The sequence below is a fragment of the Lathamus discolor genome, chromosome 4, assembly GCF_037157495.1.
Source record: "Lathamus discolor isolate bLatDis1 chromosome 4, bLatDis1.hap1, whole genome shotgun sequence".
Taxonomy (NCBI): domain Eukaryota; kingdom Metazoa; phylum Chordata; class Aves; order Psittaciformes; family Psittacidae; genus Lathamus; species Lathamus discolor.
Window position 1 is genome coordinate 95,126,440 of NC_088887.1, and position 15,193 is coordinate 95,141,632.

Consider the following 15,193-nt stretch of genomic DNA (forward strand, 5'->3'; position numbering starts at 1 on the left):
GAAATCAGCTTATAAACACAAAATATGAAAATATAACATTCTTACCTATGCAGCTGTAGATACTCTCTGGGCCTGTTTAAAAGGTGAAGGAATCTGTCGACAACCTTGTTTTTTCCAACACCCTGTAAAAAATAAAGACATAATATAGATGTACACATTTAAGAATTACAAACAAGGAAAAGATAACTTTCCAAAACTGTTAAAATACTGTCCATACTCCTTTAGAGGCAAATACAGTTTCAATCCACATCAAAGAATTCTGAACACAATTTAATGATATGTAATTTATTTTACATACGAGTGCACGTATATCTATTTCCAAAATACTTACCCATCTTACTAGGAATAACTAGAAGCAGGATTGCGTACCTAGAGTTATGTCACAAGTGCTGATGCACCCTTTTCATTAACACCACTTTTTTCCAGCCCTTTCATGCTATGAAGCTGGCTTTACCCTTCATAGGAAAAGGTAATTCTTGGTGGTCATAACAAACTTTCTGTAACTGTCACGTGGAATTAGAGCATTGCCTTGGTAATATTTGCAGCTATCAAAGAAGGCCCAGATGGAGTCAGAGTTGGGTTGGAGAGCAAACTGATCTACAACTCTTCTATCGCAGGATGTCTGCAAAGGCAAGCTGTGCAGAATGAAGACAGTGGATTTACAGAGTGAATCAGGTGTTGCTAACACCCTGGTGTGTCCTGCATAAGCAGTCCAGTAGATGGTTCTTCAGCCTAGGCCTACCCTGGTCCCATGGAAGGAATTACCAGAGGGTATGAATTAGATGTGGTGCTGGAGAACATCCTCCACTTTAGTCTCATCCTAAGAGAATCCAGATCATACGTCCCTTGACACATATCAAAATGCTGTAAAGATTCCCTTCCTGTTCAGGAAAGCCCCATCCAGCCTGGCCTTGAACACTGCCAGGGACGGGGCAGCCACAGCTTCTCTGGGCACCCTGCGCCAGTGCCTCACCACCCTCACTGGGAAGAATTTTTCCTAATGTCTAATCTAAACCTCCCCTCTGTCAGCTTAAAGCCATACCCCCTTGTCCTGTCCCTAGAGGACAAGGTAGGCTAACGTAAGCGAAGACCAAGATGACAGGTCAGATGCACAATCTTTTTCCTCCTGCAAGGAGAAGGCTGCAGACTTTGAAGCTCTGAATGGCAGTGAGATTGCCAAGGGTTGCAAAGGAGAAAGAAAAAGAATTTGTAGAAACAAAAGTTCAATTGTAACCCAGCCAAAAGCTGTTTGACAAGACACTGTCCCTCTGCTGAGATTCTAATTCTGCATGAATGCATCTAGTAGTCCACACCAGTGTAAAGAAGATAAATATAACCCACAGAAAGATTAAAGAGATTAGATTAAACCAATTTGAGACTCGCTAATCTGTTTCACTTGGCATTGAAACAGAATGGGAGCATTCAGAGCTGCAAGTTATGACATTTATGACTGTAAGTTCTAGCTGAAAGATAGTAACTGCCAGCTGCAGAACTGCAAACTGTTTAAACTGCTCAGAATGGGACCACAGTCTCTCATCTGCCTACATTTATGAGAATGGAGAATCATGCAGATATGTGTAGTAGTTGGAATCATGGAAGGAGAGTTCTCACCTCAAAAGCAGAGGGTAAAATATCACAGAGCTGCCAAAAATACAGCTCTCTATATTCTACCGAAAACTAGACTCCAACACAAGAAAGCCAACACAAGTTAATGCTCTGCCACACTCTTCCCCATGAACCTTCTTCCATCTAATTCTTTGGAAGAATCTACAACTTTACACACAGGTGTAGTAAGAAGCTGCAACACAATATCTATTACCAGTTATTTCTGAAAACTGACACTGGAAAAACAGTTCTCCATTGCTTTGAAATAGGGGATGAAATTGTGGTAAAAGACTCTTCCAGGAACTTAAAGAACATACTCATTTGGAGGGAAATAAACAACCTCAGGAACTGCATCAGAAGCATCAGAAGAAACCAGAAATAGGGTAAGAATATTCTAGTAGTGCAAACGGACTGTTTTATTCCCATATGTTTCCTAGTACCTGCAGTCAGATACTTAAAATTGTAAATGAGGAAATAAATAGGAATATTCCTAATGTCAAGCATGAAATACCCATGCTGAAAGCAGCTTCCTTTACTTCTCTCAAGAGAGCTAAAGATGACTGGGCAGATGACTCCACAGAGTTTCTGTACCAATCCCTAGCAGATTGCATATCCTTTTTGCTTCACTGTGGGACTCCTGCCAGCTGTGTCAAGTACAGAGATGAAGAAATAGATCAATACATTGAATTAATGTAAAACACACTTAATATCAAGGAAAATGCTTACTTCTATTAGAAAAAAATAAAAAGGCTTTTGTGTGCATTAAAAGAAAGTGCATGTGGTTTTTATGTTAATGACAGATTCTTAAAATGATAACCCAGAAAGAATATTTTCCCAGCCACAAAGTAACACTGCTAGTTTTTCTTTCTCGCTGCACAGTTCCAATAGAAAGAGGACCAAATAGCTGGTTTTGTGTATTTCTATCCATGCTGTTATCAACTATTAAGAGGAGTGCAACCCACTTCTAAGAGAACCCTCACAGACCACAAGCATGGTGGAGGATGGAAAAGAGCAAGATTAACAACATAACATAACGAAGTCAATGGGAGCTGTGCCATGACCACATCTCACTCTTTCTTCATGCGTTTTTGCCCATCTCGCCAGACTCCCCACACACCTCCTTTGATTTCATTTAAGCATACCTTGATTTCAGAATGTGATACATATTTAAAAGGTGCATGCAGTATTCTAAAGCCAAAAGGCATTCCTACCAGATTTTAGCTATTATAAACACGTTAACATTGCCCAACTTCTAGACTGAACTGCTTCAGAGAGTACACTGTGTGCCTTCATAGAGGCTGTGGTGTACCACATTAAATCCTTGGCTGGCAAAGTAGCTGGAGCAAAGTTCAAGTCAAAGCTTTTTGCTTCCATCCCTCCGCATTCCTACTTCATGACAAGTTACCACTTCTTTTTGTCTCAGTTACTCCACTGAGAATGCTCAGTGTAGTTGAAAGGAAGAAAGAGACCAAAGCTATTCAGGAGGCTCATTAGCACCATTGAAAAACTGGAAAAAAGAGCTTGGATGAGTTCCTGCCTTAAGTATGCTTCATTAATGTGAGGCCAAGAAAAGGAGGTTTACTCCAAATTCACCTAACTTTCATAGGATAAAGAATATCCCTGGTAGTCTTCTTCAGAGAAACAAGAAATGAAAAAACACTAACCCATTTTGGAAATAAACCCCTCTGAAATGAGTTAGTGGCCCCTCAGAAACAAGAAACTACAAAAATGGCAAGAAAGTCACTCTTATAACTCTCATATAACCCTGAGTCTATAACCAGTGCCAAGGATCAAGCAGGATCTTCCACGCACCCACACAGCAGTCAACTACTTAAGCAGAAAGAATCACAACTGCCTTTCATATGAACTTACTGAAGACTGAATTGAACTTGGTCTGGATTGAGAACGTCATCTCATGTAATTTGCAATTATTGCAGCCTAAGGTAATATTCAGGAGACAAAACAGTTCACCTTTAACACTCACTGTATATTATTTATATACACCCTATTGCTGCTACTTAATTTAACAGAAATATAAACATAAGATAATTAGGGAGAAAAGAACATCTGTGTTGGCGTTTCAGCTGAACTGAATAAAACATTTCAGAAAGAAAATATTAGACAATTTTTATTCTGTCAGACATATGGGACAACTGAAACAGAAAAACGGGAAGTAAATATCTGCACTAATGAATAACAAAAAAGAAATTACGCACTTAGAAGGCAAAATAATCCCTTTAGTTAAAAATTCTCCTGACATCATAAGCACTTGCTTCCAAGGATAAAATTACTTAATCTTCTAGCAGTAACTGCAGTTTCAAATGTAAACAAGGTTGTTACAAGTCCCAGGAGGCATTTTGCAATTCAGGACACAGCTATTTACAGTAGTGGGACAAATTTCTCCCCTGCACAGCCAAAGTAAGTCTATAAACTTACAGTCCTAAAGAACTGGACCCAAGTTTCTGAAATTAACAGTTTGCCTCTTAGAAAATAAAAAAAAACATTACTGGGAAAAAAAAAATCCAAACCATGATGCCTTATTTTTATTTTCTTTTAAATGATGTGCAGGTCATACCAAAGCAGTTCAAGAGGTTGCCTCTCAGCACTGCCCTTCAGCTGAGGCCGTGCAATCAAGATTTTCCACTTCAGCACATAGCCATGTGCATAGCAGAGCACCTGTTTCATTACAAAAGAATGAAACTAATTTTGAAACCAGTGAAAAAGCACTTTCTCACCTTAGGAAATGTTTTTTTGTAATTAATTAAAAAAAACCCCATATTATTAGGGAATGAAAGACAATCTTGACTTCTCATTAAATTTCAATATACAAAAATCTGATGTCAGAGTTCTCTGTGACTTCAGAGAAAGAGTTATATCGATAGCATCATTATCACAGAAACTTTTGGTTGAGCAATGAAAATTAAGAAAATGAAAATGCTTTTGCTAATGTATGGTTTCTAACACTGGGTCTGGCACTGAACCACTTTCCATGCCCACAGCTTGCCTGTTTTTGGCAACAAAAAATTTGCAAGAATGCATGCATTTAGATTGAGGCTGCTATTTTTAGCCCAGAGGATGTATTTTGACTTTTTTAAAGAAACGTACTACTATCAGCAGAGCAACAACCAACATCTACATAGAAATCTCTCAAGCACTCCAGGTCTTTCTAAGCTCATCACTCCCTGCTTGGAATAAATGTCAATAATGAAGTGTAATAATCACAGATGTTGCTACCAGAGATCCACTGCAATAGACCCTATCATTGCCATCTTGATTTGATGCTAGTAACAAAGGAAAATACTTCCACAAAAGCAGTGGTGATTTAAGTCTTGCCCCTGCTGCAATCTATATATTTATCTGTCACAACAGCAAATATTCTGTGGTTTAATATCTCATTCTTTTGAGTTTATCATCTGGGGTACGCACAAATTATGCTGATTTTAAAATAATAAAATTTCAGCCTAAGAACATATAAACCTAATTCACTTATAGAAGTCACGAATGGAAAGTTTTGGATACATCTCTGACTATCGGTCTACAAAGACTTGTAGAATTTATGCCTTTTGCTGACTTCAAGTGCAATCTTCAACTAAGATCCCTGTCAGGCTAAATATGATCCTCACATTTCCAGCAGCTTAAGACAGTTGTGGTTCAATGGAGAAGAGTATTTGAAAATTATGTAATAGAAAATCTATGGGAAGAAATATCCAAAAGAAAAATCAATTCATTGATTCTTTTTTAATTCTGGTTCTTCAACATAATTTGTAAAGTCAAATACTGTAAATGCAATACTGTAAGCAGAGACATATATAGCATGCCTATTCTCATATGTGCACATACAGCAAGTAAACGAGAAATATTTTTTAGAGTTTTTCACAACTGTTACACAGAATTCCTTAGGCAAAAAACATCACAGTATTTGGCCCAATTTAGCTCATTCAGAGCTCAATTTCTTCATGCTCATAATAATTAAAAAATTTTGGTTGAGGATAGTACATTCTTGCCTTGCAGAGGAAGCTGTCCATTTTTACACAAGTTTAAGGAGGAAAACAAAGTCTATTTCTAGAAATGTTAAAATGCCAAGCATTTGCCATTTCAAGTTTTCTGGTGACTGCTATTATTACGCTCACAGTACCTACTTAATTCAATTTCATAATGAATAAGAAGATTACCTTAGAAGGAAAGGTCTATTCAAGCATGTCCTTTTAAATATCTTTAAGACGAACTCAATCATTTGTCCTACTAAGTCCTTCAAGAATAAAATAAATTCCTAGTGGGAGCCCAAGAGGTTATTTAAGTTGATATCTCAGTTAAAGGCAGGCAGTAGAAAGGATGAAATTACTTCTTCTATCAGGGAAATAAATTAACAAATGTGCCAAAATGCCATTACATTTTTAAGTTCTTTCGATGTATTTGTGACAGTCTGCTTGCCGTGGGCTTACACCAACATTTTTATTAAGTGCTGCCAGAGATTTTGGCATTGTCTTCTTTCTAATTATTTACAATAATCACAGAATCATGGAATACTAGGTTAGAAGGGACCTCAAGGATCATCTGGTCCAACCTGTCTTTGCAAAAACAGTTTAGACAAGATGGCCAAGCAGCCTGTCCAGCCTGGTTGTATGTATTGAGACTTGAATCAGAATAAAAAAGTATCTATTATTTAAAAAATGTATTATGGAGTGGATAAGGGGTAGTGAAGAATTAATGAATGCTTTTTAACACACTCAGACTACAGGCTCATTCAGGAAGCAGTATCAAAGGCCATATTTAAGGTACTGGCATTTCCGTTAACTGGAAGCTATTCTGTAGCTATTTGTACCTATCCACTACCTTTCTTAAGGGCCAAAAGAAACCTGTTTGCTCATATATGAGATGAAAGCACGTTTTAGTTAACATACAAAATAAATCAATGCACACTGTAAACCAATATTTAGATGAAGAGGTATTTCATGGAATACATTTATGATGTGAAATCCTTGACCATATAAGCTCCACAGAACACACATGAATGAAGTGGGTTATAGCTTTCTTGTAAAGTTGAACACTTCTAAATATGTCTGTAAGTATCTACTTGTCTTCAAATATTCCTCAGTTTCATTAAGAAAACCAATCCCAAACATCCATCAAGATAATTAAATTCTAATACAAGGAATTTCAAATACTAATTGTCAAAGTTCCTATCTCGGAAACAAGCTCGGTAAAAAACTCCCACCAGGTAGCTTTCAACTAAAAAGATTACACAACAGACCACACTTGCAGACTTTTGAAATAAAGAGGGAGGTCTTCTCCTAACCGTAATTTTGCATGTATTCATGCGCTATGAAAGAGACAAAAGACGAAAGAAAACCACAGTCAACCAAGCAAAACCAAATTCAGACTCTAAAAGAAGGACTACAGAGCAGGCCTTGCACACTGAATCATATTTTAACAGAGATACTCACTTATATCATCATAATTTTGATGGACCAAGTTACGTTCTATTTAAATATCTAGGAAATGACACATGCATTCAAAGGGATGTTAGTTACATATTTTGAATAAACAGCTTCAGAGTATCTGAATTGTCAGTTCTTTACACCAAACTTCCATGATTCCCTCATTCACCAACAAGAAGTACAACAGAAAGGAACTCAAAACAGCACTTCGTATCTCCACAGAACATTATCTACTTCTTCCAAATGCAAAACACAGGTACACACTGTTACATGTATGCAGCAATCATACACAGACTGAACTGTTGAAGTAACTGAAAAGCAAACCAAAAATCCTATTTTTTTAATCACTTGCTTAAAAAAAAAAAAAAAAAAAGAGGATGAAACCTCATATCTTCAAAGGGAATATATCTGCACAAAAAACATGAAAGTATATTGATGCAATATGGTTGCTTTTCAAGTACTTGAACAGGATTCATCACATGCTGCAGAAATGTACAGTGATATATCTAAGGAATTAGCCAAGCAATTGTTGGTGTGGTCCTAAAAGACAGCAGAATGGCAAATACAGTGTTCAAAATTAAAAACAGTATTTCAAAAGGAAAAGACAGGTGGCCTTTTCCTAGTCAAGCATAAAATCAATGGAACGAGTAAGTAAAGAATAAACCTGAAGTACTCAAAAGTATGCTAGCATTTAAAAAACAAAACCTGTACATAGTACTCATTTACCAAAGAGAAAACACAGTAAATCAATCGATTTTCCAACTAAATGATACAACTGAGCTGATCTCTAGAATCAAAGCAGTACATTCCAACACTTCAACCGAGTTAAATCTTTTAACACTGTCTTCAATTAGAGTTTCATGAGCTTGGAGAAAATGTGGCACACATTAAATTATTAAAGATGAGTATATCACAGCTGGGGAAATACCTTATACCCTAAAAATTGTACTTGCATTGTCTTCACAATTTTTCTGTCAAACTGGTAGAACATAATAAGAAGGGCCCTGAGTGTGCTAGCAGGTTCTTCAAGCTCTTCTCCCCGCAGGGAGGGTTTTACTTAGCTGTGTTGAAGGTCAGCTCTGACATGGCATTGCTGCCTCCCTGGGTTCCCCTTCGCCCCCCCTGATGTGGAAGCTGCATTTACACTTAGGCACTTTTCTTGGTTCCTTCCCAACCTACATTGCAGTGATGCTGTGCCTGGCCCTGTACCTTGCTGATCCCAGCACGGACCTGCTGACTCATCTTCCCAGGTGGACCTCAGACTGCCTTGTCACCACGGACCAGTCTGGTAGCCACTGAGCACTTGGCTGACCTGATCTTCTTAATTGGACACTGTGGGACTGCGAACCTTGCCATTAAGGGCATCATCCCTGCCTCTGTTCCTCTGTGGAGCAGCCCACTCTTGCTATTCCCTGACAGCACGTTCAGCAGGCAATTTGTATTACATAATACTTTCAATACCAACTAGGAAGCTGGCATAGAGAGCACTGTTTATAAAATAGTATAAATAGATCTTATTTTATTTATGAAACAGATTAGTTTCTATTTATGAATAGATGACACCTTTGGGGAGAATCTGACGTCATCCAGCAAATGTCTACAGAGGTTTCAAGTATATCTTTGTAAATTCAAGCTGTTAAAAAGGACTCTTAATAGATGACACTGTATATAACTGTGCACTTCAATTTTTATATATGCATATTAATAACAGTTAGCATTTTATATTCCTTGAGATGTAGGTTAGACCACTAGCATTTTGTGTTAGACTTTTTCCAGAGGCTATTGCACAACATAAACATCTGCTAGAAAATAATTGTGTCCTTGCTAAGGGAAAGCTAAACTAAAGGGAGGTTACTTTACGATGGAAAAACCAACCTGGCAGCTTGGGAAGTATCACTTCCCTGAACACTTCAAACATACAGAAGTAATAACAAAAGCTTTCTCTTTTCCCACACCTAACTGGTAAGGTGTATAATTCTGTTCAAGTCACCTAACAGTTCCAGTAACAGTTTAAGATTGTTCAGAATAACAAAGATTTTCAGACACACCCAACTGGAGAACATGTGCCCATACCTCATCTTGGGGAGCCTATGAACTGGTAGGTGTCATGAAACAGGAATGACCAAATAAAGAACACAAGAGCCCCTATGATCTCAACAATAAAGTCTCCATCAACAAAGAAGCTAGCCAAAGAATAAAGTGAACCTGTGTCTATTTTAGGGGGGAAAAAAAAAAGTATTTTGCTATCAATAAATAAGATTCAGATAATACTTATTTGAACACCTCTTATCTGCCACTGGGAATTTTAAAGGAGAGGTTTGATACATAGGCAAGAAGGATAACCAAAGCCACTAAACTGAAGATTTTAATGGTAATGATGTTAAACATAACTGTTGAGGTTTTGACATTTTGTCCTCTGATAACAATGTTAAAAAACATTTAAGGCATTTACATCTTCCATAGATATGTATCCATAAAACCCATGGACACTAGTAGTTAAAGAATTACAGAATGGGTCAATTACGTCAGTAGTATAAATGACCATGATTTCAATTCAACAAACCAGAGATCTCCATGCATTCTAAGAGATGTTTAGCTCACCTGATTGCCAACTAAAAGCAGATGCTCTCCCAGCAGAAAGTCCTTGAGCATATCTTCCATTACCATCATGTGCTAGAGAAACAAAAATACAGTTTTCACCCCCGTTTTCATACACTCAAGTTTATGCATTCACTCATGATAGCAGTACAAAATGAACTTTAGTTTCAGGATTTTGGGCCAAAATTTTTTAGCTTTAGACTTACAACTTTTTATACCATAGCAGGAGTCTCTGCGCAAATAATAGCAGAAGGATTTCTATCCAGTGACCAAAACAATGAAACAAAAATGCTAACTCTCCTTATGTATTTCCTCTGCTCAAACTGTGGCTGTCTGATTTCCCTAAATACATTTAATTCTCTATAATTACTCCTAATGCATTTCCTTTTAGCCTTGTTGCATGCTTGTCACTCAGTGTGTAAGAACTTTCATTAATATGTGTATGACAATTTTCCAGCAACTGTACTGGGAGGAAGCAAAACATATAATGGTAGAACTATAGAGAAACCAAAGAGATGGAATAAGAAGCAACTGACAAATATGTAAATTATACACACTTATTTTGTTAAAGATTCACACTTATTTTATTAAAGATTAAACACCAGGTCTAGCTTAATGACGGATACACTTTTCTATTCTAATCAAACTATTTTCAAGCAAAATAAAGTTAGGAAAATACAAGCTCAAAGCTAAAGCGTTTATTATGTGTCTTACAGCTTCTAACTTAAGAGTGCCCTTCTGGGTAACTGCCCCCAGTTTACATCACAGGCATGACATGCTGTGGTGTGGAATACCTCTTTGGTTAGTTTGGGTCAGGTGTCCTGTCTCTGCTTCCTCCCGGCTTCCCCTCCTCCCTAGCAGAGCAAGAGGCTCACAAAGTCCTTGGTCAGACTAAATATTTGAGCAGTAACTAAAAACACCGGTGTTATCAGCACTGTTCCCAGGCCGAAGGTCAAAAACACAGCGCTGCACCAACTACTAAGAAGGAGAAAAAATGGCTGCTACTGTTGAACCCAGGACACCTTATCTTGCTCCTCACAAATAATTTGTTTAAAAGGATTGAATGGATTTAAGGATAATGTGGCAACACAGACTACTTTACAAGCAATAAAGTTGTGTATATTCCTCCACTGTATCCAGCAAAAACAGGTCATCTGTAAGTAGGTCAGACAACCTACTTAGAGAAACAAATGCTTGCCTTTAGATAAACATATATATTTTTTCATATTATCATCTCATCTCTAGTACTTGAAAAAAAAAAAAAAAGCAATAGCTTGCCTGCAATTTCTGAGCATAGAAATGTTCAGTTTCTGCGTGAAAAACATCTAAGGTTTCAAATCTCTTCCGAACAGAGGCTGGGGGCAGGGGAAGAAACTCTTGTAAACAAAGCTTAATACCACAAAATCCTAACCAGGCATGTGAAAAGACTACTGAATGCTCAGCACACAATTTAAGGAGAGGATTTCAAGGCTAATTACCGTATTTTCTGGCATGCATATAGAATGGTAATTTATAACTGATAAAAATAATTTTGACCAGATCCAGCACAAATTCTAGGAAGTTACACACACAAATTACATTTTTTTATTTTATGGCTCAGGCATGAATACTTCCTTCTGATGACTTCTTTTTTTTAAATCCTAAATTGCACAGATACGTGTACATCACAGTTCCCCTGCAGAACAGCTTAGCCACAGGAGACAGTATACATTGATACTTCGGTTTTTTGCACCAGGACCTAAATTAGCATTGTATTAGGATGCACGCAGACATTTCAGATTAATTACTTACACAAAGGACTTTTAAGTAGGCACATCAATATTGTGTCAGCTTTATTGACCCCTGTTCCCCAAAGCCTGGTGTGAAAGTGGCATTTGCTATATCACCTAAAAATTACTTCCATCCCTGTGCCACTTGTTGCAGACTAACAATATTGTTCCATGACAATGCCAAATTCCTCTGGAACATGATATGTTTAAAGACCAAATTCACAGAGGCTAATACTATGTGTTTCTTTACATTATGCAGCACTGCAAAGAGTTGAGGATATATCTTTTTCCGTTTCAATTTATTTCTGTAGTTTTTGGATAATGGAGAGGACATACTGCACTAGAGTCACAAATCAAATTTGTTCTCCAGCAGGTTTTGCTAAACGATCATTACAGCACTTGAATGACTGAATTACAACCTAGCAGTACAGAAAAGGAGAATTCATTTTGGAATGGGAACAGCTGTCCTGACTGGTATTTGGTTGTCGTTTCCTTCAGCATTCAGAGTGCATATATACCAGGGACAGATACAAAGCAGGTCATTTGCTGCAGCATTTTTAGCAAATGTTGCCCAAATAAAACAGAGGAATAATATCTGAACACAGGTTATATACAGTTTTCTGAAGCTATAAGCAAAAAGGTGGAAAAAGCAATGCAGACTGTAAGTCCTAGCAAGACTGAGGATTTCATTTCCAACGGATCCAAACTAAGTACTTTCATGAAATGGCAACACAGACAATATCTCACACAAAATGTGAGTGCGGAAGATGAAGAAGTCTGTCATCTGTTCCCCTTGCACAGCCTGTCATCACCTTCAGTAGGTGATAGCCGCGGAGCATGGTTTTGCAAGTGAGGAAGGAAAAAAAGAATAGGAAAAAAAAAAAAAAGGAAAGGAAAGGAAAGGAAAGGGAAAAGGGAAAGGGAAAGGGAAAGGGAAAGGGAAAGGGAAAGGGAAAGGGAAAGGGAAAGGGAAAGGGAAAGGGAAAGGGAAAGGAAAGTAAGGAAATCTACACAAGATTCCACTACCAGTGTGGCCTTTCAGTGGCAAAGTATTCTAAAAGGTAACTGAGAGGGTAATTTTCTTGCTATGGATACCCTTGTCTGACAGTTTTGAGGCTTCCATGCTAGACAGAGAGAAAGCCATAGCACACCTACCTCTACAAAGGGGTGGTGGGAAACAAAAACCAAAAAAAACCCCAGAGCCAATAAGCCCTTCCTATTTCTTGCGTTCACCAATTACTCTTACTTTTCTTGCTACTATGAACTAATTAACGCTAGCTACACTAATGAGTAATTCATAAGCTAAACAAATTACAATAAATAATTAACAACCCATTCTCTAAAAGCAAATTACTCTTTGCCTTGCTTTTCAAACATTAAAGACAGGTACAACTTCATGTAACAAGCCTGTAAAATATGATCTCAGGATAGAAACCATAATCCAGCCCCAAGAGAGGAAGAGTCCAGCAGCAAAAAAACATAAAAATAAAGTCACTGATCTGATCATTCAAAATAAAATTTAGTTTCAGTTGCTGTTACTTCATATTTCATGAATGTTCAACAGGATTGTTACAATCTCTTCACAAAGTGATGAGTGAAGACACATTTGAAATCAGCATGAAACCCTCTGAGAAAAAATTTACCCTAAAGAAACTCCCTCAGAAATATACCCTTAAAACTGAGTTAGTACATTACTTACTATATGTGAGCATGCACATGAGTACATATTTAACAAACCTTTGATCTCTCAGAAGCCAGAGTTTCACACTTACTTGTTCATTTTCATAGAACAAAACATCAGGCACTTTCATTTTCTCGGCTGAGTTATAAATCGGCATTGTTACAGACCCTATCTTCAGAATCCCATTGTTTATTTCACCTAGATATTTTCCAGGAAACAAGCAAATGCATTACTTACAGCATCCTCTGAGCAGACATGCAATCAGTCCCCAACACTTGCAACAGACAATTTACAAATTTTAACAAGGCTGTGGGTTGCAGTAAATGACTTCTATCTAAAGAAAGAGAATGCCTGAAAGAGTATCCATTAGCAAGAGGCTGCTTTAGAATTCATTTTAATGCTTTTTGAAATTTCAGAGAAGTCCATTACAATAAACAATGAATAGGTGATCTTATGGAAAAAGCACCATGAAAAACAATGGAAGTTGTGACCACTGCTTTGGTTTAATTTCATAAGCTCATTATATTATTGGAAGATCACTAATATTAATTCCAATACTAAGTCAGCGGCTGTGTGGATGCTGGGCTGAGAACGGGGGCCAACCCACCACAACACTATGGAGTCACTGCTGATGCTCCCTTTCAGCACTGCAGGTTTACTCAGATGGATTAATGCCAGAACATGAATACATTAAACATTTTGGTGAAAACTGGCTAAATTTGTATGCATTGAAATAGTCTTCAACTAGACCTCTGAAAGAAAAAGTACACTAGAAAAATTTCCTGGATCAAAAGAACCATAAATTCTGTCCCTAGGAAAATAACAAATCCGTGTAACTAATAATATTGTGCAAAAAAACCCATATTTTATTTTGCCACTAATTTCTTAATCTAGTATGGCATAAAACTAAAAATAGACTGATTTCTAGACACTTGTTTTTAATTGTTCACCTACCAGTCCACATTGTTCTATCTTTATGGCGTGAAACAGAACAAAAAGAAAATTAAAGGAATGTGTCCAGATTAGAAAAAGAATGGTAAGCAGCTAGCATCACACAACTGGCAAGAGTTAAAATTCTTTTATATATATAAATTTTATAGATACAAAATAATGCAAATACAGATAAAATGGATGGTTGCATATGTATACATGTGTGTATGTATGTATATACATATGGCTGCACATATATATTATACTGTGCATAATAAATTAATATAGCTGTATCTACATATATATTTTTACATACACACACAGAAATAAAATCTATAAAACCATATGAATTAAAACCCATGATGTGTTTAGTACTGCAAAGATTTAACACAGAAGCCAAGTACACCACAGAACTGAGAATAAACATACAGGAGAATAACAGCAGAGATATCACTGGTGAAGTAGAGTGAAGTAAAAGTTAAGTGAATTGAAAATGGCAAATTGCTCAAAGTGTGCTGCCTGACAGTAGATATGAGAAGACATACAGCTAGCACGAAGACCAGGGGTCATGCAGGAACAAGAAAGCAGAGGCGAGAAAAATGGCAGAAGCAGAAAGGCTACTGCAAAAAAGTACAAGTCGTTTAAGGTAAAGAAACAAAGACCTGCTCGGTAAAGGTGACATGTAGCAACCACAGCAATTCAAAGAAGGGAAACTAACAAAGAAGCGTGTGCCAGAATGAAAGCAAAACATAACCTAAGACTTTTACAAGAAATATCTTGATTTTAACAGTGGAGAAAAAGAAGCAGTGGTAAAAAAACAGAACAGAGAAATACTAAGAGCAAATGAAGACTGTAACTGTACAGAAGAGCAACTACCAGTGATGGGTGAAAAAAAAAGAAGGGAAAAGAAAAAAGCAGTCCAAGAGAGCCTGCGGCCATAGATCTTGTAGACTGGGAAACACATAAACACGATCAAGAGCAAAATTCCATCAGCTTGGAATACAGCGGACAATATAAAAGTATCAACATACTGAGAGCAGCACTGCATTCTGACAGAAGGAAGTCAAGGGGATGTAAGTGAAGCAAACACCACCTAAATTTGAGGATAATTAATGCAACTGTCTATGCTCAACCATCTGAGTAAGAGAGAGGCAAAAGATGGCAGAAGCTTA

The 15,193-nt window shown here is 37.2% G+C and overlaps 1 protein-coding gene across 2 annotated transcripts in view; it reads right to left on the minus strand.

Annotated features, from left to right (window-relative positions):
• The window catches only part of VWA8 (von Willebrand factor A domain containing 8), a 176,841-nt gene that overhangs the window by 89,756 nt on the left and 71,892 nt on the right, over nt 1–15,193 (minus strand). For both annotated transcript variants that reach the window (XM_065678185.1, XM_065678186.1), the window contains exons 19-21: nt 13,183–13,289; nt 9,645–9,716; nt 46–122 (exon numbers count right to left, since the gene is read on the minus strand). In XM_065678185.1, coding sequence (XP_065534257.1) covers nt 46–122; nt 9,645–9,716; nt 13,183–13,289 — 256 coding nt within the window. The remainder of the gene's footprint in view (nt 1–45; nt 123–9,644; nt 9,717–13,182; nt 13,290–15,193) is intronic.